Source organism: Nesoenas mayeri (genome assembly GCF_963082525.1).
Source record: "Nesoenas mayeri genome assembly, chromosome: 1".
Taxonomy (NCBI): Eukaryota; Metazoa; Chordata; class Aves; order Columbiformes; family Columbidae; genus Nesoenas; species Nesoenas mayeri.
The window spans coordinates 89556304-89582458 of NC_137541.1; the positions used below are offsets into that span (position 1 = coordinate 89556304).

The window sequence follows — 26155 nt, forward strand, 5'->3', positions numbered from 1 at the left end:
GGGAGGGTAGTTTTAGACTGGACATAAGGAAGAAATGTTTTACTATGAGGGTGGTGAGAAACCTGGTCTAGTGGAAGGTGTCCCTGCCCATGGCAGTGGGATTGGACTAGATGATCTTTAAGGTCCCTTCCAACCCAAACCATTCTCTATTTCTGATGAAAAAGCTGTGTTGGCTTCCAGTTGTCCTACCAAAAGTCCTTTTTGCTGGTCTGAACCGTAGTTACTGCAATAGGATTTCCCCCTTGCACTCCGCAAGAGCGTATGGGCAGGGGAGACCCAAGACAATTTGCATTCGTTTCCAGCAAAGAGACCAATTTTTCACCACTCTCACAGCACAGTGACCCTCGTTTGGTTCAGGCCAACTCCTGCACCTGTCGGGATGCAGAAGCCAGCAGTGGCCCAGCCAGGGCAGCTGCTGAAAGAAAAGCAGCACAAGCGGAATTTCCCCGGTTGTTGCCACTGCATTGGTTCAGCCCTGGAGGCATCTGCTGTGTTTTTCTCGGGTACGGGCTCCTTCCCAGGATTATTCTTGATTCTGCTAGGAGAGGGAATGGTGCATTCTCATGCTATTGATTTATGAACCCAATTCCCTCTCACTGTGATAGTTTTCTTTCTCAAGGCACATTCTGCAAAGCTTGAAAGAAAAATCACAGGTATGACAATTGAAAGCAGTTTCTAGAACAGTTTCCTGCAGGAATCCTGCTGTGGCCCTCAGTTTACATGCCAGGCAATGTCATGTTGAAAAGATGGCTTTACCCTGACAGCGTCCCCTAAATCATAACAGAAGCCAAGACATTTATAGCTCAGCCTGTGCACAGCATCTGGAGTCCCCTAACCCCTCGTTGTCATGCAAAGGGCTGTATTCCTGAAGCAGCCCAGAGCGCTGCAACCTACGTTCATTCCCACACCTGTTGGAATACTTCTGATCTTTACAAAAAAAACCACATCAAATTGTACAGTGAGCCACAAGGAGAAGATTTATTTCAATATGCCATCTCAGAAATACAGTAAGTGTCTCAATGGATCAGTCTTCCTGTTCTGCTGCATCAAGTTTTCCATGTCTCTCTTATTACATTGGATCTAGTGATTCATGTTATCCCCCCCTTTCAACCAGGCTAAATTTGTCCAAGGTGGCCTGAGGCAAAAGAGCACAACTTCTCCTCCCACGCTGTGGGGAGTGTTTCTGTGTTTGCATTTGCTACCTTCCCTCTTACTGACTCGCTACACACACTGTGAGAATATTCCCAAGCCCCTTAGCGATCATCCTCACAGAGTCCTCACCAAAATTCATCACCCACCTCTAACTTTGGCCAGATTTTGCGATGCTTACAGAGGCTGCCTGACCCCACTGCTCACCTGGTGCCCACCAGTTCAGTGATCTGGAGACCAGCTGCAGTTTCTTGGTGTGACTCTAATTTTCCTCTCTCCAGTTCTTATTTACAGCTCACTGGAATATGGGGATATTCAGAATTCTTTTTTCTCCTCTCTCTCTTTTCTGCCTGCCACCCCACCCTCAGCCATATCCACAAAACAGAAAGCCAACACAAAATTTTTCCAGGAATGCACTAATGAGCCTGAATTTTTGACCAGCTGCTGGTTTGTGTTTTGAAGGAGCAGCACTACAAGCAGGATTAGTCAGCTGGACCATACCTGAGGCTTCGCAGCCCAGCACAAAGAAGGGACTATCAGTTACAAAGAAATGGTGGCAGCACACAGTGATCAGCCCATTAATCACGTTGGCACCGAGAGCCAATACTGCTATTTGTTGCGTAAGTTGTAGCCAGAGCATCAATGAGTAAGCATTTCGGGTGTGCTGGTTTGGCTGTGCCTGCTCCTCCGAAAGCTGATGCGGTTGATGTTGGTATCGGCGTCAATGTACTTTTCAGATGCTAAACCCACAGAGCTCAGGAATTCTGACAGGTGAGTGCTGGAGAGCTGAGCCAGTCCCTGACAGCTCCCTGATGGGCAGCACTGTGCCTGTCTGCAGCCCGCTGCTTCCTGACATCCTGAGCTGGAGCACCCCCATGCTTGCAAACAAGGCAAAGCCAGCATCATTTCTGCATAGTCCCCTGGAGCTGAAAAGCCAGAGCGACTAACGCTGTTCTGAGAAAAATCAGATTATTTCCAGAACTGTTCTCCTTTGGGATGATAAAAAGCAAGAGGTCAGCCCAGAGAGCAGCATTTCTGGAAAAGCCATAAGCACTGGCTAATGGGTTCTCTGCACAAGCTACATCAGCCCCCGCCATGTCACTCTGCCATCACCCGGCCTTAGTTATTAGTGCCAGACACCGCCTGGTTGGCAGGAACCACTCTGCTGAGGTCAAGGGCACCTCTTCTTTATGCAAGGACTAATTATGTGAAAAGATGATGCAAGATCTGACTGTTCTCATTCAGCTTCAATGCTTTATTAATAGCAGTGTAAATGCAGGAAGCCACCCTTCACTTTACTCCACTATGGAAATTGGTGGGACGTGCTCGAGAAAAGACTCTGTGTACAGCCTGAACTCAAAATTTCTCACTGCTGGAATATTTGTTCATTTAATGTTATTGATGCAAGGAAATACCATCAAAAGCCAAGGTGCAGATCTTCATTTGTCTGTGCCAGAAAAACAAACAAGAAATGCTAACACTGCTTGCTCACTCAAGCTTCTCTTAATAATTAGCTAATGAGGTCCAAAGCTAGTCGGGAATGGGGGGGAGCTGGGGCTGCCACATCAAAATGTATACAGAGTGGTTCCAGAACAACATTGCTGGCAGGCACCAGGAGAGACAACAACCCAAGGGAGAGAGAGGATTTGCCATTCTCCGTGCCCTGAAAGAAGTAAATATAATGTGCTTCCCTCTCCTGACCCATGCTCCCAGTTCACATCACAGAGGGGTAGGGAAACTCACCTGGCTTATCTTCTGCCTCTAGGAGGCTGTGGAATCCTCGTCTGATTCGTCTGACGTCTCTCCTGGGCTTTCTTCAAACAGAAATTTAGCTGCTACTTGTGCAACTGGAGCAGAGCAAATCCTGTCAGCCTCCCTTGCTCCAGCAGCTGTCCCACTCAAAGCAGCGCTTGCTGTTCCAGCAGGAGGATCTCTCTTTATCTTGCTGACAGATGTTTCTCGAGGTAGCGCCAGATCAGCCACTACCCTCTCTGTGCCCCTGTGGATGATCTGATGCGCAGCATAGATGTGCTTTCTTTGGGACTGCCTCACTGTGCATAAAAAGAGGCAAGGTTTTTACTTGGCAATGTACAGCAAAGTGTTCTCTGTAGGGGAGATGGGAGGGACAGCTTTTAGCCTTCCTGCAGCTGTGGAAAAGCCCATCTCAGGAAAAAATTCACGCCCTTCTAACTTTGGCTGAAAGTGTTCTACTGCCACCTAATAGCAGCAACCAACTTCGCATTTCACTTTGAAGACTAGCCCCCGCAGTGGGAAGCACAGCCAGAGTGATTTCCTTTCCCGTTTAGGGCACAACAGCCCAAGATATGTTATCAGGCTTTAAAATAACTTCTCCTTTGGTGTCTGTTAATTGCAGCAGGTCTCTGGAAGACTGGAGCTGAAATTTGCCCTCTCCTGTGTTATGATTTTGCCTGCACTGAGAAACTCTTACTGAGTTCAAAGACTTGGAGACAGTACAGACACATTAAGTCACCTACCTTACCGTCTCCCTTTTGCTACTGCAGGATTGTTCTTTACTGTGTTTTACAGTTTTCATACAATCCCATTTGTATATATTTCTGGCCCGCCTGTTGGGAAATATTTACTCAAGCCAAATGCTTCATCCTACAATTCTCTTCATTTTTTTTTTCACTATTCTTTGTTCCCTTTTTTTCTCTCTTTAGACTTAAGATGCTGGTAAACCACCATGGGAATTGAAATACTGTGTTCTTGTAAGGAGGGTGTGGGCAATGTTGCAGGAAAGAACTGTGGCTCTCACCATGTCACTTCTTTGCAAAAGTTCACGACTTCCTTGTTGCTTTGGTCCACTTAAGGCTGAGCTGTACTTTAACTGTGAATGTGAACCACTGGTGTCTTGCATGCTGTCATACAGCTCTGCATGCTGTCACTGACTGTCACCCAATGTTACTAACCCATCCTGTTTGTGCTCATCCAGCTCCCAGGTCCATTTTGTTAACAATGAATGCAATGGGATCTCACTTGCATTTGAAAAGCTGACTTTCACCAGCCAGCTCTCAATTTCCAGGAGAGTTTTCTCTACCCAAGGCATTTTGGCTTCAATCCTGTGTGCACCGACTACATAAACTATACTAGACTCGAAGCGGGGTGGGGTGGTAGCTGGGCTTGCATCAGTAGGGCATCACTCTAGAGTTCATGAAGGCTGGGAAGCCCCCCATACCCCTGAGGTGAAATCAGAGTGCTCAGCTCGCTCTCTGAAATGCCTGTACACCAATGCACGCAGCATGGGGAATAAGCAGGATGAGTTAGAAACCTGTGTTTGGGCAGGAGATTATGACCTAGTGGCAATTACGGAGACACGGTGGGACAGTACGCATGACTGGAATGTGGTCATGGATGGCTATGTCCTGTTCAGGAAAGACAGGCTGGCCAGGCATGGTGGTGGAGTTGCTCTTTATGTGAGAGAGCAACTACAATTTATTGAGTGTTGTCCAGGCACGGATAAGGAGAGAGTTGAGACTCTGTGGGTGAAAGTTAAGGGGCAGGCTGGCAAGGGTGATACTGTTGTGGGCATCTCTTACAGGCCACCAGATCAGGGTAAGAAAGTTGACGAGGCCTTCTACAGACAGCTGGGAGCAGCTTTGCAATCACAGGCTCTGGTTGTGGTGGGGGATTTTAACTTCCCTGATGTTTGTTGGAAAGACTACTTGGCCGGCCAGCCACAGTCCAGGAGGTTCCTCCAGTGCACTAACGATAACTTTCTGATGCAAAGGGTGGAGGAGCCAACTAGAAGAGGTGCATTGCTGGACCTCATCCTCACTAACAAGGAGGGTCTGGTTGAAGCGGTAAAGATTGAAGGCTGCCTTGGTTGCAGCGACCATGAGATGGTGGAGTTCAGGATCTCATGTGGTAGGAGCAGGATAGCAAGCAGAATTGCAACCCTGGATTTCAGCAAGGCAAACTTTGGCCTTTTCAGGCAATTGCTAAGGGAAATCCCATGGGCAAGGCTGCTTGAAGGTAAAGGGGCCCAAGATAGTTGGTTAGTGTTCAGGGACTGTTTCTACCGGGCACAAGATCAGAGCATCCTGACACGTAGGAAGTCAAGGACGGGAGCCAGGAGACCTGCGTGGTTAAACAGGTAGCTGCTGGGTAAGCTCAAGTGGAAGAGAAGAGTTTATAGATCATGGAAGGAGGGGCTGGCCACTTGGGAAGAATATAAGGCTGTTGTCAGAGGGTGTAGGGAGGCAACTAGGGAAGCTAAGGCCTCCTTAGAATTAAACCTGGCGAGAAGGGTCAAGGACAACAGGAAGAGCTTTTTCCAATATGTGGCAGATAAAACTAACACCAGAGGCAATGTAGGCCCACTGATGAATGAGGTGGGTGCCCTGGTGACAGGAGATACAGAGAAGACAGAGTTACTGAACACCTTCTTTGTCTACTTTGCCGGAGGCTGTCCTGGGAAGCCCTGTACTGCTGAGGCCCCAGAGGAAGTCAGGACAGTGGAGGAGTTTGCCTCGGTTGATGAGGACTGGGTTAGGGAGCAGTTAGGCAATCTGGACATCCATAAATCCATGGGTCCAAAGGGGGTGCATCCACGGGTGCTGAGGGAGCTGGCTGAGGTCATTGCTGGACCACTCTCCATCATCTTTGCCAAGTCTTGGGAAACGGGAGAGGTGCCCAAGGACTGGAGGAAAGCAAATGTCACTCCAGTCTTCAAAAAGGGCAAGAAGGAGGACCCAGGTAACTATAGACCAGTCAGCCTCACCTCTATCCCTGGGAAACTGATGGAATGACTTATCCTTGGTGCCATCTGAAGGCATATCAGGGATAAGAGTGTCATTAGGGGCAGTCAACATGGCTTCACCAAAGGGAAGTCATGCTTGACCAACCTCATTGACTTTTATGAAGACATAACAAGATGGATGGATGATGGCAGAGCAGTGGACGTGGTCTACCTTGACTTGAGTAAGGCATTTGACACAGGCTCCCACAGCATCCTCACAGCTAAACTGAGGGAGTGCAGTCTGGATGATCGGGTAGTGAGGTGGACTGTGAACTGGCTGAAGGGAAGAAGCCAGAGAGTGGTAGTCAATGGGGCGGAGTCTAGTTGGAGGCCTGTATCTAATGGAGTGCCTCAGGGGTCAGTACTGGGACCTGTATTATTCAATATATTCATCGATGATTTGGATAAGGGAATAGAGTGCTCTATCAGCAAGTTTGCTCATAACACCAAGCTGGGAGGAGTGGCTGACACACCAGAAGGCTGTGCTGCCATCCAGTGGGATCTGGACAGGCTGGAGAGTTGGGCAGGGAAAAATTTAATGAAATATAACAAGGGAAAGTGTAGAGTCCTGCATCTGGGTAGGAACAACCCCAAGTTCCAGTATAAGTTGGGGAATGATCTATTAGAGAGCAGCGTAGGGGAAAGGGACCTGGGTGTCCTGTTGGACAACAGGATGACCATGAGCCAGCACTGTGCCCTTGTGGCCAGGAAGGCCAATGGCATCCTGGGGTGTATTAGAAGGGGGGTGGTTAGTAGGTCGAGAGAGGTTCTCTTTCCCCTCTACTCTGCCCTGGTGAGACCACACCTGGAATATTGTGTCCAGTTCTGGGCCCCTCAGTTCAAGAAGGACAGGGAACTGCTGGAAAGAGTCCAGTGTAGGGAAACGAAGATTATGAAGGGAGTAGAGCATCTCCCTAATGAAGAAAGGCTGAGGGAGCTGGGTCTCTTTAGCTTGGAGAAGAGGAGACTGAGGGGTGACCTGATTCATGTTTATACATATGTAAAGGGTGAGTGTCACGAGGATAGAGCCAAGCTCTTCTTGGTGACAATCAATGATAGGATAAGGGGTAATGGGTACAAACTGGAACACAAGAGGTTCCACTTAAATTTGAGGAGAATCTTCTTCTCAGTGAGGGTGCCAGAGCACTGGAACAGGCTGCCCAGGGAGGCCGTGGAGTCTCCTTCGCTGGAGACATTCAAGACCTGCCTGGACACCTTGCTGTGTAACATCATCTAGGTGTTTCTGCTCCAGCAGGGGGATTGGACTAGATGATCTTTCAAAGTCCCTTCCAATCCCTAACATTCTGTGATTCTGTGATACTCCCCTGGTATTGACACAGTCACTTCCTTCATCCACAGCGAACTCCATCTAAAAGAAAGTGGTCTCAAAGTGGCAAGTGATTGTCCTTTTAAAAGCAAGCTTTTTTCATATTGGCACATTGACTTGTACTTCCAATGAGGGAGGGTTCAGAAATTAGGTGCAAAAGGGTTTCAGGATAAGCCAATATTGGATAATCCTTGCTTTTATGTGTAGGAATGAGATAGAGAGAAAAAAAGAGGAAAAGAGTAGGTAATGGCATAATAGAGATGTTTAAGGGGGAGATAAAGCGCGGACAAAGACTGAACTTGCAGGCCCTCAAATCTCTGTTCTACAAATGGATTTGCTTCTCTGGCAGGCCAGACAACTGTTCCCTCAGCTCACTTCCTGATAGTTTCAACAAACATGGATACTCAAGCACGCGCCAGGTTGTTAAAACACAGTTTCGTAATGAATGATCTGGCTCACTCTAAGGAAAGTTTTAAAAGCTTCCCTAGAAACACAATGCACTGATGTGCTCAAGAGATCTCATGCCATTATTTGACACTGTTTCCTTTGGATTTACGTGGAATAGTTACTGATCCTGCTTCCCCAAGGTATCACTGTGAAGGAGGTTTGTGGTCAGGTGTGATCCTCAGAGTGTACATTTGGCAGAATTCAGCTATTCTGCAATAGCAGAAGAGAGTATGAGCCAGGTCTCTTCCTCCCATTTGATGTCTGCTGTCACAAGAATATTGTGGCAAGTTTCACCTGATCACATCTGAAGGAGCTCTCGTACTTTACCACCTATTCTTCTAGCTCTTTCACCAGCATCCACTTTGGCTGGGTTAACTCTGCTTTCCAGGCAAACCCACTGTAGCTATCACACATTTTGAAGATTTTTTCCCTTTCTTGCTTGGGAGTGCTTCTGAGGTGCTTTGTTCATAAGCTGCTCTTGCATTTAAGCCCAGTACTTATTTTCTTCCTTGATGGTACCTCTGTATGTCCAGAATTCCAGGCCATCTTCGGGTCTTCTCCTTCTGTTCTCCTTTCTGAAGGAGGCTAACCTGTGTGTGTTAGTGCCTAAGCTACAGTCTTCATTGGCTAAAACTACATCACCTGCTTTGGCAGGCTTGCAGAAGCAGAGCTAAGGAGAAGTGACCTGATTCAAGCATATGTAGAAGTGCCAGCTGCTGAACAGACACTGTTGTTGTGACAAATACACAAGCTAGGAAGAAAAAGTTCGCACAATTCGAAGACCACAAAATGTGTTTGCAGGGTTTGTGTTTTCATTCACAAAGCACCAAAAAAAGCAACGAAGTGGTTTTGTTCGTAAGTCAGAGAAGTACACTGTGGCAAGGGCTGCTTGCTGCTTCAGACTAAATTTTGATACAATTGCATTTCTTAGGTTATATCTACTTTGTATGGGTGACTGGTTTAGTCACAGTTGTCTGAGTGTCCTAGTCAGTGGAAACATCCCAGTTAAGAACTGCCATTTATTCATGATGGTCAATGTAATACACAGGTTTCTAGGGCCCGCCCCCCGCTGTGTTTTGACACACACTATTCCATTTTGGCTAAACAGAAGCATCCTTTACCACTGCAAGATTATCTACTTAAAATATGATGCCACTACAGCAAACCCTAAAACCTGATATTTGCTTCTAGCTCTCAACCAACTGGGATGGGGAAGGATATAATCTTCCACATGTGGCATATGTTTAAGTAATCTGCTTGTTAAAGACTTCTACAGTTCTTAGAAATTGTCATATTCACAGCCATGCTACTTAAAGACTTTTCCAAGCTTGTTTTTGAAGGTGCAATGGGCTGCTTCTTTTCATGTAGTTTTATATCCAATTTACATCAGGTCTGATTTCAGACCACTATTTTAAAAGAGCAAAGCTCATGAGAAATTGGCAATTAAGGGGCAGAGGGCTTAACTTTCTACCTGCAAAGTGAAAAAGAGGAATCTCAGAGAACTGAGACAACTCTTGACACTGTATCTTTCAGTGAGCTCGTGAGGAGTGTGAACCAGTTCACAAAGAGAATAAAGTTACTGGGCTCCTTACCTTTTTCTCTGATAGACATTTTCTCAGCTTCTGGAATCATGAAATCATAAACCAGCTCTGCTACAATCTCTTCTGACTGTAGGCGAGTTCGACTACAGAACAGACATAGAGCGGTATTAGTATTTTAATTTTCTTATCAGATCACCTCTGCAAACACAAGACTCCCTTTTAAATATTCTCACTATTTTCAAGGGAGCGTATTGTCACGGCAGTTAATTGTCAGCTAGGTCTCTCTTTATCCTACAAATAGATGACAGTGTGACTATTCCCCTTTGCACTGCATTGCCAATGTGTTCAGTACTGCACTGGAAAGCAATATTTCCAGGGAAAAGATCACCCTAGACTCATTATCCTCAAAGGCATTTGAGAACCCAGTTCTCACTAATGACAAACTGAGTTAGACACACAGATACCTCAGAGGATTTGCGTCTTTGTCAATTTAGTCTTCGGCCCATTGCTGAGTTTGCTAAATTCTTCCCTTTTGTGACTCTGCATTTGGCTGGTCCCCATGCTCTTTTCCATGCCAGTGTTTGGTGGGTTCCCAACTGGCCCAGGAGCTGCATGCTTTATCTATGCTTCATTCTCCCCAAGGATTTCAACATTCTGGTTGTATTCATCTAGTTACAAAATACACAGCTGCTCTACCATAGGAGAGTCACTGTGTCATTGGGATTTTTATGGCTCAATTCCAAAAAAAGAGCATAGAAACTGAACTGGAAGCTTGGCAAGTCCTAAAAAGTATTCACTGCTGATGCCCCAGCCAAACACAAGACTATGGTGTTCTCAACAACTTACTCTACTCAAAGTGCGTTGTCAGGCAGCCATCAATACGACTGACTCCCATGGAAATTGGCAGCTTCTTAAAGAACAGCCACCCCAGAATGAAAGGCTGCTGTATAGCTGTATCTTTTAGCATCTCTTTCAAACAGATTTTCTGTAGTAGTGTAAATAAATGAAAAGACCAGTATGAATGGGTATTGCTTGAGGCAGTTCCCAGATTCACTTAAAGCTCAGTCACAGCATCACATTGGCATGGAGAAATCTAAAAAGGGTGATTCACAGATCCCACAAGTGATTTGCAAAGGGAATCTGGCACATGCTGTATAGAAATAAGGCTCTGATTTATATGTGTGTCCCAGGTAGTAACAGTGCAGTTCCCATACAGCAGTCACATTAATGAAGTGATCTTGAACAATACTGCTCTGCCCTTCCCATGTCTTAGATTATACACAAAACCACAGATGCAGATGGTCAGGCAGGTTCTAAACTGCCGAAAACAGCCTCTAATGTGCCATTTAATAACATACCGACTTTCCATTTCATAAGCAATGTCATTGATTTCTACAGCCATTCTCTGAACCTCTTCCCTGGCTTGTTCTTCAGCTGTGTTCTCCATGCTACTCAGGATAATGTCCTCCAAGTAGGAGTCAACAGTGCTCTGGTGCACTTTCACCACCTGGAACAAAACACCAAGAGATTGTTCCTCCACCTGTTGCTGTGCCAGGAGCATGGTGGAAGCAGATTTCCAAAGAAGCAAGAACAACAGATTTTCACTAGACTTTCAGGCAGGCCAGCCTGCGATTTGGTTTCAGAGATGGTTTCTGGGAAAAATAACTATTTACTTTCTAATAATTCTTTCTGAGAATTAATTGAACAGAAACAAGTGCAGGAAAGAACCAAGGGTGGAAGAAAAACTTATTGGCAGATCCAATTCTGCTGCAGCAGGTTAACTCTGTGAATGCAATGGCAGTTGCTTCCTCAGCTCTCATGGTCCCCTGAGCAACAACTGCTAAACAATAATCATTAGTATTGAGTAAATTAATCAGCTTTCATTCAAGCAAATCCTGAAGGAAAAGGTTTCATCAAGCCAGACAAAGTAACATGAATAAAACCAGGATAAAATTACTGGTTTCCTTATAATGGTTGTAAAGCAGAGATTATAGAAATGGGTGTTTTCCTTCTGCTAATCTGAAGGGCATAAGTTTATGGCACTTTGACCCTCTTTGCTTCCCACTCAGAGGTGCAGAAAAGAGATGCTAAAATTAAAAGAAAAATAAACATGATGCCAGATTCCCTTGGTACGAACCTCCTCCCACAAAACTTGAAAATTATTGGTTTAGTCAATTAGGCTCCCACTCATTCCTTTCAACTGGGAGGAATATGCTTCATGCAGTCAGGAGCTAGGGAATAGGAACAGGACTACAGAATATTTATGGAACATGGTAATTTAGGATTTTTTTTTTTTTTTCTGGATTTCAAGGTTATGTTATCCATTATAATTATTTCAAAATAATTTTTGTACCTCTTGTTGTCACTTTGGGAGTGGGACAAAATTTTTCTAAAGCCTTGTTTAAAGGCATCCTTCCTGGGAGAGCACCTAACAGTCTACTGGACTGACCAAGTGCTGACAAAACTTTATTCCAAAAGATTATCTATGTACATCTGTTCTCCATAGGTGCTGGCTGTAGAAATTTAGAAACCTACATCTGTTCATGGCATGCCTAACAGGACTGTCTGTAAAGGTATTCACATCATCCTTATCTTAATGGGCATGACCCTTTCAGGAAGGAATCACTCTCCCTTCCCTAAGCCTTCCTCTTCAATTTTAAAACTAGCCATCAACAAAGTCAGAGCTGAAGCACCTCCCTTCCATCTGGGCCTTCCCACAAGGAGGAAGTTCCTACAAACTACCCACAGTCCCACAGTTATTTTTCCCAGAAACCACCTCTGAAACCAAATCTCAGGCTGGCCTGCCTGAAATTAAAAGTCTAGTGAAAATCTGTTGTTCTTGCTTCTTTGGAAAAATCTCTTGCCTGTTTGAAAAGCTCATCTTCTTCCTGACGCCGTCTCTCTTCCACTTGACGACGTCCGCTCTCCTCCGCTTCCCGCATCCGCCTCTGCCTCTCAGCCAGCATGACGAAAGCGTGGATCTTCCGTTCTTCTAGCAGCCTCAACAGCTCTTTGGACAGGAAATCTAACATGTTCGCCAATACCCTTCCTTCTTCCCTGGCCAAGTGGTTTTCCATGGATGACAGCTTTAAAAAAAAAAAATGCAAAGAATTGTGTTACGAACCCCAGGAATGTTGTTCAAAGTCCCAGGACTACCACAGGCATGTGAAACAGCTCTGCCACTCAGGCCAGCCATGGGACAACCCCAGGACTTCTGCATTCTCATTTTACATCCAATGGCCTGGATTCTGCATAATGTAATGTTCCTATATACAGGCTCCGATGGCATTAAGAGACTAAAGGATGGCAACACTAGTCAGTGCAGGAACAGTCCCCATGCTGTTACACTAGGACAAGCAGCCTCTATGCCTGGGTGGGTGGGAGGAGATAAAGCACTAGACATGCTGTATTTGAGCTATTATGAACTGCTTTTGTGGCTGTGAGTATAATCAGAATAGCTGCTGAGGCCATCTGCATGTTACTGGGGAATGCTCCACTGCCCTGACCAAGAAAGGGGAGATACAAAAGTGACGATGAAGTAGCTGCATACCCTCCATCTTTCTGTGCTAAGCTTAGCCAGACCAGAACAGAAAATCTGTCTCCAAAGTTGCAAATGAAGTTTCTCTCTAGCATTTGGAAAGTAAACCCTCAATCTTTATGAATAGGAAGCTTGTGTAAAGGTTTAGGAAACTGTACTTGTGAGTACAGCCATACTTCTATCCTCTCCTGAGGATACAAAATGTCTGTTACAGTTCAAAACTACCTCAGTGAAATGGTACATTTTTGGCAGGACATTCATGATGCAACCAAAGTCATATAGCTTGCTGAGGTAATAAAGCAACCATGACTCCCTATAGTTTTAGGTATTGTTACCTAAAACTGTACAAGTTACTAACTGCTAACAAATTCACATCAACAGTAATTAATATGAGTTTGCAGAAGTGCAAACGAGACCTCAAAATTCCAGTTTATGGAAAACCAGAAAGCATGTGACAGAGCTGAGACTAGACTCCAGGTATTCAGTGTTACTGTGCCATTCACTCCCCGCTCCAGGCACGTCATGTTTTATGGGCTGGTTATGTGTGATTGCACTTCAGAAAGGGTCAAGATCTGTGGTAAGCTCATTATCTCCAGTATGGACTATGAAGCCACAGTCCTTGGCAGGAGGGAATGTCTGGAGCTGGCTGCAATGTTGTGTCTCTGTTGGAATTAACAAGTGATAACAGAGTAGATCTAAACATAAAACTCAAAATGGAACTGAAACATCCTAGACAAGAAGTAATAAATCAGCTTGCTTATACTGCTGTGCCATTTGCTCGTGCAGCGTTTCAAAGCAGACTGTCAGCGTTGCACACATCTAGAAGCGACAGTGTTCAGCCCATGGGTGTGTAAGATGGAGGACTGCACTGCAGTAACTGCAGCAGGCTACAGGGAGGGATAACATGGAACTAACATGCTGCCTTCTCTTTATTGCTCCAGGTGCTGTGTTTAAAACCGATATGAAATGGAGGAAAACAACCCAGAAACACTATTGTCTTAGACTTCTGTTGTATATCGGGTTGGAAATTTTCAGCCCCTCATCTCTTACCATTCTGTCTGGAATTTCCATCTTCTTTCTGCAGAAAGCATTTCTTGAAAAAAATTTATAATAGAAAGCTCAAAAACCCAAACAAAACTGTGGCCACTGAAAACTAAAGAACTCTCAGTCATCAGTGGCTTTCTGAAATAGCCACACACAGAGAAAACTCGTGCATATGCATTCCAGAGAGTTGTAAAGTTCAAAATGTTTGGAGACCTGAGACTTGTACTGTGTGCTTTCAGAAACATAGTAAAAAAAATGGCAAGGGTAGAGGACATACCAGCAGAGGGGGATAGTGGCTCTCCCTAAAGGAAATTACAAGCTCAGAGGTCAGTGTCTCTACCATTTGCTTGCTCTCCTTCTCTACGAATGTCATTATGGTGTCTGAACTGCTCTCTTCTTCACTCTCACCTAAGTTTCCAGAAGAGGAGTATGTCAGGTTCCTAATGCCTAAGGCTTTTATTTTTCTCTTAATTCCTCAGTAGAAAAATTGAGTATTCCTGTATTCCACACCTGGGCTCCCTGTGTGTGGGGGAGCATCTGGAAATAATAAACAGTAATACACAGTCACCTGGTTCAATTTTTACTGAGATCTGTGGGGAAATTTTCTTGCTGCCCACCCAGCAGGAAGCAGTGGTCTGGCTTCATCTCTGCCAGGCCAACCAACTGCTATCACTATCTGGAACCTGCAGAATTGCCTCACAACTGGTCACTGGAAAAACAGGAGAGCAGTAGAAATTGTATGAAAATCTGCAGGAGTCTGGGAAATACTGTATATCTGAGATGCAGTGAAGTCTGGGCAAAATTTCTTTATGATCCATTTCAGACCAACATCTGCCATTTGATTCACTTTGCTCTGGAAGATTGTGGCCCTGCAAGGAAATAGGATGGGAATTCGCATCCCAAGCTCTCACTAGATTCTTGGCAGAGACTGGAGCCCAAAATTTATCTCCTTTCCATAACAAGTACAACAATGCGATGCCATCGCTAAAGTCCTAGAAGTCTTGAGCCCAGCAAGAGTTACTATGTAAGTCTACTTTGGCTTCCTTTGCGATGCTTTATACCTGATGAGGAGCCTGAGGGGGTGCCAAGCTAGAAAAAGAACAGGGAAATGACAGAGCAGTAAAACACATTCAGTAAAACATCTGACAGCTGTGAGTGACAAGCATGTATTGTAGTGCCAGGTCACAGCACCACTCAAATGGATTGAAATGTGGGAAAACTGAGATTTGTCTGACCATGCAGTTTGTTCAAAGCCCTGTAAATACAAATAAGTGCTCTGTCTGCAAACAAAGCAAGTGTGGCCTGGGTAGCAGCTGTGGTCAGGGTGGCTCAGTCTGTTTCTGACATTCCCCAGAGCCCCCACAGCAGTGAGAGCAATTTTAGCCCCTTGGGCATTCAATGCTTGGGCTGTGCTACGCGAGCATTTTTGTTACTTGAGGTCTTTTCTGTTCTGTGGATAATAGAAAACATAAAGAAATTCAAATGTGAGAGTGTTGGTGGTACTGTGAGCATAGAGTGTCCTGTCAAGACAGCGTCGTGAATCAGCCTTCCCATCTACATAGGCAAACCTTGTGCATTTTCATGTCATGCTGTTGCTTTAGGGCCAGTATATTTTTCTCCTCTGCCTTCAAAAGCAGCTGTCCATCCTCCTGGAGTGCGTGAGTGGTGCGCAGCTCTCGGATCAGATCCACCTGCTTCTCCTTCTCTTCAAACATCTTAAAAATAAAGTTAAAGAATTAAGCATATTAAATGGAGAACATAGATCAACATGTTTTCCAGCAGAGCACACCTTTTTTTTCCAAGTTGCAAGGGTCAACTGGTTCCAAGACCTAGCTCTCTCTAAGAAATTTGTGGCCACATTTAGGCAAACACTACTCTTACCTAAACCCTTCTGCGTGGAAGATGAAAGTTGCAACCTTCTGCTGTGGAGTATAGGTGATCCATTGCTTTTTCTTTTTTTCTTAAATTCTGTTTGGCTTCACCCAGAACTCAAACCACTGGAATGCAGAACAGCAACACCAGCATCCAGCAAAGAGGTAAACATCATTCTGGATGTTTTCTGTCAAAGCTTCCCAGTGTGAGCATTGCCCCTTTTCTTCAGTCCTAGGTTAGATATCTCCTGTTTCAACATCTGCTGTTCTCTGACCTTCATTTTGAGGGAGTCCAGCAACAGCTCAAAGCGATACATTGGTGGAGAGGTTGTTGAAACTGATGCTGTCCCTGTTATGGGGTTGTGGCCCACCCCTTGCCTGAAACCATCTTCTTTTCATTCCCCCCAACTTCCAACAGGATTTCCAGGAGCAATTAAGGAACATTCAGCCCTGCTCATGTCATTGTCCAACTGAGTCAGATGTTTGTGATCCCTAAGCAGATGGAAGGAGATTCCTAAAAATGATGGGGCACTTCATGGTGTGAAAGTCAACAGTCCTGCAATAGCATAAAACTTCTTTCTCATAGATCACCACAGATGTGGAGAAGACTTGGGAAGTCTATATTCCACCTCAAGCCACTTTCACAGTATTGTATTGTTCACTAAAGCTCATGTCAGGGTTCAACATGGAAACACTTCACAAACATTAAACAATTAGTGTGAGAGAATACCAATGATCCAGAAGCAGAAGCAGGCATGAAAACAAACCCTCTAGACTGGTCTGATCAAAAGCGACAGACTTGCTTAATTTAAAGCCCACAAGGCATGGCTACTCAATTGATTTTTACCTAGACCCACTTTGGCTTCACTGAAAGCAGAATGATGGGTCCTGTAGCTGCTGGAAGTCATGGCGGCATGCTTCAACTGGTCCTAATCTAAGGTTTAGCTCACCATCACAGGGAACTGGAAAGATGGTATTAAACACAAGGTGCCCTGCTGGGATGTGGGAAGCTTCTTATGCTTGGGATCTTGGCATAATCAAGGCAAAATGTACTTGTGGTCCAGATCTATTCTAGAATTTGCCATTGAGTAATTTTGCTATGAAGCATTTAATTAAACAGCTGAGTGTAGGGGCTGGCAGGAACAGGGAGACATTCACAGACGTGTAGGAACCTAGAAGTTCCTGTAAGAAATCTGGATTGAAGAGCAACGACTTCAGCCTTGAAGGACTTCAAACAACGTACAGGAGGATATGTTGCATAATCCTCATTACCCTTGATTAGTACTATGGAAGAGAGATTGCAAACACACATTCAATCATCCCCATTATGCTAAAGACAGATATAAACGAAGAGACACAAAATACCATGTTCTGGATAGCCCTGCCTCGGAGCAACTTCTGCAGACAGATCACTGCCAGTTCGGTTTCCTCTTCCTCCTGCCGGAACACAACAAATATCCACACAATAATTAATTAATTCTTTGGAGACTGAGATTTCTAGAGATTGTCCATCTAACTATCAAAAAGTCTAACTCATATCAAGCTTTTTCTCAGTTGTTTCTTAACACCATTCTTCTAATTTCTAGGCAAAGGAACGTGAGTCAGAATAATACATACTTCCATGTTTTATAATAAATGGGGGAGAAAGGCTGTATAATTAGATTCTATTTGGGATTTTAGAAGGTCTTTAGAGAGGAGTACCTAATGGTAAGGAGATGTTGATGCAGAAAATTACTGTATGCATTAGAAGCACTGTTTGTAGCCTGACTGAAACTGAGTTTGCGAAATGAGTATCAGGTACGTGAATTTAACAGGTCAAGACAGTAAGGGGAAAGAATTATTATTGAAGGAGGTGCAAGGGAGCTGTTAACCATAAATAAAGGGATTAAATTAAAAGAGAACCTATACAATTTTTCTTTTAAAATTTATTCCAGTGGTGGCCTTTATCAGCGTAATTCAATAAATTTAAGATTCAGAAAGTGATAGTTTGGAACAAAGATTAATTACATTATATTGTGACCTGTTTCTTTGAGAACTTTACTGGCCTAGCATTGTGTGACTGATACCAACTTGGACAAATGATGCAGTGTAGTGAGAATGGGAACGTGACCATAGGAGAAGAAGGCTTATTTTAATTAGAAGCAGCACAACTGGCAGCACTTTTTCTTGCTGAGGAGTCTTGTAGTCTGGCATTGACAGTAGCAGAAGAAAAAGCCCATTGGGTGCCTGGGAAAGATAAAAAGAAACCTAAAAATTGCAAGGAAGTTTTTTTTAATAAAGAGCCTATGAGGTCTGCATTGGAATGTGGTATTTCAGAAGTGTCAGAAAAACAGGGAAGAGCGTGGGATGAGAGAAGTGGTGTGGGCTTGAATCTTAGTATCCATTTTTTCTTAGGTGTTGCAGATCAAGTTTTCCAAAAGCAAAAGAAAGTATTCCTGCATTTCCACACCACCACCCGGGAGGAGTAAAGCAGAACTAGGGAAAGAACTGCCTTATGGTTTGGTATATTCTTTTTCTCTGGAAAGAGGGGATGAATTTCTAGTCAGAGAGGTAAACTGTATCACATCACCTGGCTCTGATGTGAAACTCAGGTTAGAGTTTTGGAAAAGGAGATGGCACATACACTGGACAGGTAGGCTGAACTGCTTGGTTTGATTTAAAATAAGATTTGGTTTAAAATTCTGTGGGATGCAATTTTGTGTACTTGTATCACTCAGTGCCTCAAATGATGCCCTAGCAAAGGTAATCATCAGCTTCTCCATTTGCCTGCTACACACCAGCAGGGAAGAGTGAGTGGAGACAAAAAGCCTATCATGCCATGCAGGAAAAGAAACAAATGAAAAAAAAGGATTAAGGATATAGAAGTCTCTAAGAGCAGGCTGAATCCTAGAACTGACTGGTAGAAAGTGATAAACAAGTGAAGGAATTCAGAGGCACTCTGCGAGCTTGTTGTGGCTAGTATAAGTGCATAAGAAATGACTGGGGGAGAGGAGCTGAGGAAGCCTGCAGTCATGCCTCTGTTCTCTCCACTTTCTTTTATATCCCTTGTGGTTCAGCTCACCAGCCTGTCTGGCATACTTGCCTTTTGAGATCCTCAACACCAGTGAGAAGAGCCTGGTGCACTTCGCAGTTGGTATTTGTATTTGTGTATGGCAGGAAGAGAAACATTAACAACAGAGAGGAGCCTTGCTTTCAGTGCTCCTCGCAGCCAGCTGGTGGGAGAAATCTTACTTGGATACTGCAAGGCAGGAGATGCTGCTCAGAATGCTGCTCTTCAGTGGCTGAAGTGGCCTGGTTTTACACACAGAGCTTCACAGGAGAGCACCACTCTTTTATATGTTCACACATAGAGATACTTGAAAATAAACCCAATGTTGACAGAATTCATTTAGGCGGAATTCTATTGTACTGGAACTCAAAAAAAACTCTCTATAATCTGTAAACACGCTCAAGAACAACTACAACTGGGGAATAAATCTTTCTCATTTCTTTCCATGTTACCTGGAAGTACATAAAAATCTGCTAAACTGGTAAATCTAAATAGTTTAAATCTATGACTGCAATACACCTAGGAGTTAGTAAAACTGTGGAAAGCTCTTCCCATGGAGACATTCTCATTTCAGTCATCTTAAAATAGACTATGAAACATAGGACATCACACTGCATAAAGGAAGACAGCATGGATGATCTAATAAGACTTGCTCTCTCTCACTTTCATGGTTGTGTGACTCTCTTAAATTCACGAGTTTAAAAGGTAACCGTGTCTGATACTTACATCATGAAAATGCTGTTAATAAGTAGACAAAGCAATCCACTGGGGCAACCACCTCTTAAGTGTGTTATTTCAAGAACGAAAAAAAAGCTGCAGCTCCCCTAAAAAGTTGTTTTTTCCTACTGCATATCACATCCCCCGTGACACATCATTACTGCTATTTCAGTCTCTGCAGAAGGCTCCTTTTCTGTGAACTGGAGCATGCTCATCAAAGACTGTATCCTGCATGATGACAAGGGCTTCACTCTAGCAAACTAATGAAGTGCATGCTCAGTGCTAAGCACCCAAAGTTCTCACTGACTTCAGTGGAACTAAAATTGCTCTACTGGATTATGATAGTGTCGTAAGATCAGAAGGGTGGAATAATAACAACAACAAAATGATTCTGCCTTTTTGTTCCCCAAGAACAGGGGAATAACGTGTCTAATAACTTATGTCTCTATAAAATAAAGTTTAGTTAAGGATTTGGCCAATGGTAATTGTAAAAGATTTGCAATTCTTTGGTTGCTAGTATCTTTATAGAATAAAGAGAAACTAAGAGAGCCTTAAGAAATAGTGATGGCTGTTTCTAACATGAATACACATACAAAAAAGTTAAAACTCACTTCTTTCCTTCTCTAGGTATTCCTTTAACAACTGTGTAGGAAACAATTGGGAACAACAGGAAAAAAAAAGTGCTAAAACCAGACAACTTACAATTGATGGTTTTTGCAGGATTGGAGTGGGTGGCCGAGGAATGGGCTTTTCTACTTTTTCAAGGAAACGGAGAGGCTTCTTTGGCTCCTTGACTTTATTCTTCTTCTCCAGTAGTGCCTGGAACAAACATACAATTTAAGCATAACTGGGCTAGATAGAATAACACTGTACGTCCAGTCTTCTAGATGCTGAGGGACTACAGGGAGCCGAAATTATTTTGCATTTTGCAGGCTTGTGGCTTCTATTTCTTATTGCACATCAACTAAAAAAAATGAATGTGGTCAGTAGACAAGACTATTGCTTGGTCAGAAGATACTGATGGGAACTTCAAAATCATACGTAAGAAGGAAGCAAGACATTAGGTATATTTTATTCTCAGGTACAGCACAGAGTAACTTTGAAACTACCTGACAGTTCACCCCTCTTGAGTCACCAGAGCATACAGGGCCAGCCTAAAGTCATGCATTGTTCTGCACTGGGATTTCTTCTAGCAGCTCCTCCGTTCCTTGGTATATTCAGTTACCTAGTTGCATTTCTTTCTTATAGTTATTAGCTATATGGGTATGCTATCTCCTTAATGGCTTGGATTTTCACACAAGGCTGGCTATATAATGTCTCACATTCCCTAAAGCACTGTCATCTGTGTTGGCTAGGAACTAGCTTTCCTTGTCCTTTTACAGATCTGACTTAAGATACAGATGATTGTTTTTACTGTAAATCCTGCGTCACTTCTGTTTCTGTTATGTTTTCTTGTTTTATAGAATTATTCAAAGAATACTGAGTCTATGTAATACTCCTGCAAAATGTTTCAGGATGGTCCTCAAAAAGTCTGCTTCTAAAATCACTTATTTTTGGCTTACTTTCAAGTCTGGAAGAAGCTGATCTTATGCTCAAGAGGACACAGATCCTTTTTGTAGTTCCTTGGATAATTGCTTATCCCTTCTTACAAGCTCTAAACTTAGGAAAACCTTCAATATGGCACACCAAGAGGTACATAATGAGGAGGACCAGTCCACCTTGCCACTTGTTTGGCCAGAGCAGAAAGCCTTGGAAATTTCCTCTATTGAAATTAATTACTTCTAAGCCTAAATCTAGCATCACTCCTCTATTTGCCACCTCCTTCCACAGACTATCCAGGGAAAATGAATGGAACTCATTCTAGAGCTAGATCACTGCGTGCTCTCTGAATTTTCTGGAGTTCGTTTTTATTTCTAGGATTATGGGAGAAAATTTATAAACTAAGTGTGCTAGGACAGCACTAAAAAGAGGCAAAGTGCTCTCACTGCTCAGCTATAGAAGTAATGCAAAGCAACACAGTGCCTTTCTAAGACGATCCCTAATTGCCTGCTTTTAAACCTCTTTCATACTGTGTGTGACGGAGGTTGTTGGCAGGATCAGGACTGCTTATGCCAAGTGGTCAGACAGCTGTCCTCTCAAGTGCTAAATTCTGTTAATTCAAGTACTCTGCACCCTTTACTGTCCTGTTCTTGACAGCTGCAGCAGCTTATGAGTTGGACCTGTCAGAGAGGCTCTGCTAAGCCAGAACACACTGCAGCCACCAAACTTAAGAAACAAAAGCCACTTATGGGACAAGTGACCAGTAAAAGCACCACAGAGTCCAAGTGCTAATTAGGGCAGTAATTTCTCGTTGCTCTGAACAGAAAGTTTGTTTAAATCTGACAGTGGTTGAGGCAGTCTGGGTGTTTAACAGGGTCAGTACTTTCTGCTTGTCTGGAGCAACTAGTCTGGTGTCTACTTCTGTATGTCTAGAAGCAGCAGTTAAGTTTTTGCATAGTAAATTTGCCATCTTTTCCTGCAAAGAAAATGCTTTGTGATTTTAGAAGAATATACATTTTGCCTTTTTATGGTTTTACAATTTATGTTGGCCCCTCAGTTGGTATAAATAAATGTAGACCAAGTGATCTATCCTGATTTAAGAAATAAAATACGCAGAATTGTCTGCTTTTGCTCTGCATTCCATCTCCCTTTGGACACCAGTTTTTCTTTGAAGAGACATTATTGTGTGAGCAGCCAGTATTAGGGCATACTTCTCTGTGACTACAGTTTAGACACACCACTGTAGTGTTTCAAACCATGAGAGGTATTTTGAACAAACAGCATACAATTGCTACAACTGGAATACAGCTCTGAAAGCTCAGGCTAACATTCTGCTGCCTGTGAGAACCACATTGTGACCTAGATTATAAATAGTCACTACTTGAATTATATGCAAAAAGCACTCAAACTTGAACCCCTTTAACAGTGTTGTGAGTGTCACGAGGATGGAGCCAGGCTCTTCTCGGTGACAATCAATGACAGGACAAGGGGTAATGGGTACAAACTGGAACACAAGAGGTTCCACTTAAATTTGAGAAGAAACTTCTCCTCAGTGAGGGTGCCAAAGCACTGGAACAGGCTGCCCAGGGAGGTTGTGGAGTCTCCTTCTCTGGAGACATTCCTGGACACATTCCTGTGTAACCTCATCTAGGTGTTCCTGCTCCGGCACGGGGACTGGACTGGATGATCTTTCGAGGTCCCTTCCAATCCCTAACATTCTGTGATTCTGTGATTCTTCTTTAAAACTGCAGTGAATGTGTTCTTACTTCTTAAACAATTCCTGTGGTATTCAAGGTTTCCTTTGAAAATTTTCCTTCTGAATAATAATCAGATGCAATGTTTCATGTTTTATGAGATCCACTAGAATTTAAATTTGAGATAATATGATTTATTTTTCAGAACAAGATTTCAATTTAGAATTCATTACTAGAAAGTTACCGTCTGCACTGAGTATTACTAAATTACAGTAAAACAAGAAAGCTATAGGCGTAATTTCCAATTATGAAATATTTCTTCACTAAATAAAGCATAAGTGAAAGTTGCCAAGCTTTACAAATGAAATTCAATATTTTTCAGAGATACAGCAGCCAGCCAAGAACATGCTTGATTTCAAAAAATCAACAACATCACAAGAAGCATATTTAAAAGTACATGTAATTTTCAAATACTGCAATTGTAGATGCAAATGAGGTACTTCTTTCCTCAGTGGTTAACTACATATATGGACACCTCATCTGTTGTAATAAATTAAGATATGCAAAATATTGCTGGCATGTTTGCAAATCAGATGCTGTTGTTAGGGAACAACAGTGATGTGTGTCCGCTGTTCTGATCCGATTTTATGAGTGGGGTCATTTTAATCATGTTTTGCTACAAGTGTTTTTACAATATGTATTTAAAATGTGCATTTTTTAAATGTACAGAACTTTGGAATATTAGTCCAGATTTGGTTTATTTTGTTATTAGTAGTTTGACAGCGTAACCAGTAGGCTTGCCACTTGTGCATTATAAAAACAAGGGAGAAATGAGAATGAGCAAAGGGCAGGAAAGAATTTATAACTGACATAATATGTTCCAATCCAAATACCTGATCTGTAGGAAGACAGAAGCAGCTATGCTTGTTTTCTATAGGGTCGGAGCAGAAGCACAGATATTAGGGAGAGTACTTGACACACTAAGTTCCAGAGCAATATTGGTCATGTTTACAACAGACTGAATGTTTGTCTTTGAAGTTTTCTTAGAGGAAATATGAATTTAGCACAGGAAATTGGAAGAAAGCTTATGCATGTCTCTTCCCAATTGCATTTCTGAGTAGCTCAAAACTAAGAGGAACTGACATGCTGCTGGATGCACCATACCTGGTGAACTTTTGCCAGCTCCACCTCTAGCCTTGCTGATCTTTTAATATATCCAGTCTTAGTGGTAGTATACTTAGGTTTTGGAGCTTTAATTGTGAGCTGGGTGACAGAATCTGGGAGAGATGCTTCCAGTTCACAGAGTCCTGAGAAATACAAATAGTAACTAAGTAATGCAGTGGTGGGGAGAAAAATCTGAGTTTTGTTAACATTTTAAGTAAATATCTCATACAAACTAAGTCTTCCAAAATGCCTTACCTGCAAAGGTGTTAAGATAGAAGTTTTCCACCACATAGTGTTCAGAATGGTTGTCTGGGAAATAACCAGTTTTAGACAAAGGAGCGTATGTTTGTGATCCAAAGTCAGTATAATCTTTGATGATATCTCGTCTCTCCAGCTTCCCCACCACATTCTTCTTGCTCTTGGCTATCAGCTTCCTGAGCACTGAAAAGGAAATACAAACATGAGAAGGTTCTTCATACAAATAGTTCTAAAAAAGCCCTATCTTGAGAAATTAACAAGAGCTTTGGCTAGTTAATATAAAAACATGACCTGTTTGATCAGAATAAATGCTGCTCATGAATATGCATATTGTGGATGCAACCTGTTTAATCTTGAATAAAGACTGCAATCTTGTGAAAATAGAAATGGCTTATCCAAAAACTAAGTCTCATACTGCTCTCTCCTTGTCTTTCAGACTTACTCAGTGCATAGTCATGCTGAATCTTTTTTATTTTCTCTTCTTTAGCCTTCTGATGATTGTGCCAGTGGTCATCCAAGCGCTTGGCATCCAGTTCATTCTGATTCTCCACTCGCCTCTGCAGCAGCTTCTTTAAGACTTCCAGTCGAGCCTCCTGCAATCTGCAGGGAAAGAAAAGGCCAGGTATGAACTACTGTACTCTGCAGTGTTCTGTGCAATCCTGTCATCATCAAATCCTACATACCAACTGACTACTTTACACACAGTTCATAGCATAGCTCATATTTAATCTTTCATTTAAAAAAGCAAGTTTAGCACTGATGAAAAGTATTGTGGTAGCAGTCTCTTGTATTAAATCTAACAAAAATATCTCTTCCCAAAATCAAGGGATTTTCACAGAAGTAAAAAGCCTTGTACCTTTCAGCCTATCCCCTAAACCTTCTTGTTCCTTCCCTCTCCAGCCAATAATAAAATAAACAGTATAACTGGACTCCTACTTTTCTATTTCTTGTTCTCTAAAGGCCCACTCCTTCCTCTCCATAGCATCCATCATTTTCCTTCTCTTCGCGATTTGCAAGGCAGTCACCATGGGTGGAAGAGTTGCTTCCCACGCACGTTTTTCCCGGGCACGTTCAATCATCTCCACCTCAGCTAGTCCTGCTGGTAGCCCCCGACCTTACAGGGACAAGAAGCAGTATCTCATTAGAAGAATGCTGAATTCAGCAAATAACCACCACCATAAAGTATTAGAGAGCTGGATAAGGACAAGCCCATATGTTAAACACAAGCATAAGTGTCAACAGCCATAAGCAAATACTTCTAAGGCCAATAAAATTCTACAGTATGAGGAACAGTATGACCTGCAGTCGCTATAGCTTAGTTGACATCAACACTAACACTTCATTCCTCTAGTGCAGGCTGCAGAGGAAGAAAATTTCCAACAACACACTTTTTGAGAATAAGCGCTTTTTTGGGCGTGTCCAGTATCCATCATTATTGCAGATGAGACACTGGGAGATGAGAATCACAGGTATATTCTGACATAGCACTGTTTGTACCGTTTTTTATTTACTGATGTCTAGCTGAGAACAGCTGAAGAGCAGTAGGTAAATGGAAAAACTACTCCTAGTTTGTATTAGTAAAACACATGATCTTTTTATATTGATTTCTAAACTCTTTATGAAATGCCACAGAACAGCACTATTAGGTAGGAAAATATTGTAGCTATTGCAGAAATAAACAAAATAATGTACCCCAAAGGAAGACAACAAAGGGCTGCCAAAACCGGCAATAAACTTGAAACCTGACATTGAAAAAAACCAGCCTCCTGCTAAGGAGTCAACATGATTATTATCATTATGTCGATTTCACAACTCACCCCAAGTGAGTGTAGCGAGTGTTAGAAGTTCAGGGACTGAGCCACCAGGAACTACATATTCAGGGGAATAAGGGTCTGTCTGGGCTTCACCATCCCTGTAATCTGTCTGTGTGCCCAGCGTTCGGAACCTGGGACCAAAGACCTCCCTGTCTCTTGTAGCTGAATGGACATAGGGCTCTGTCCTAGAAGATGCAAGATGGAAGAACATTTGTCACATTCATTTAAATAACAAAATGAAAAC

General features: G+C 43.0%; 1 protein-coding gene across 1 annotated transcript in view; it reads right to left on the reverse strand.

Annotated features, from left to right (window-relative positions):
* Window positions 1-2910: 2910 nt before the first annotated feature.
* Window positions 2911-26155, reverse strand: part of CFAP91 (cilia and flagella associated protein 91) — a gene marked incomplete at both ends in the record, with an annotated part of 31517 nt that continues 8272 nt past the window's right edge. The window contains 12 exon segments of the mRNA XM_080350226.1: window positions 2911-3200; window positions 9275-9366; window positions 10582-10730; window positions 12088-12309; window positions 15374-15520; window positions 17042-17113; window positions 20145-20261; window positions 23840-23982; window positions 24095-24280; window positions 24540-24697; window positions 25034-25211; window positions 25915-26096. Coding sequence (XP_080206352.1) covers window positions 2911-3200; window positions 9275-9366; window positions 10582-10730; window positions 12088-12309; window positions 15374-15520; window positions 17042-17113; window positions 20145-20261; window positions 23840-23982; window positions 24095-24280; window positions 24540-24697; window positions 25034-25211; window positions 25915-26096 — 1936 coding nt within the window.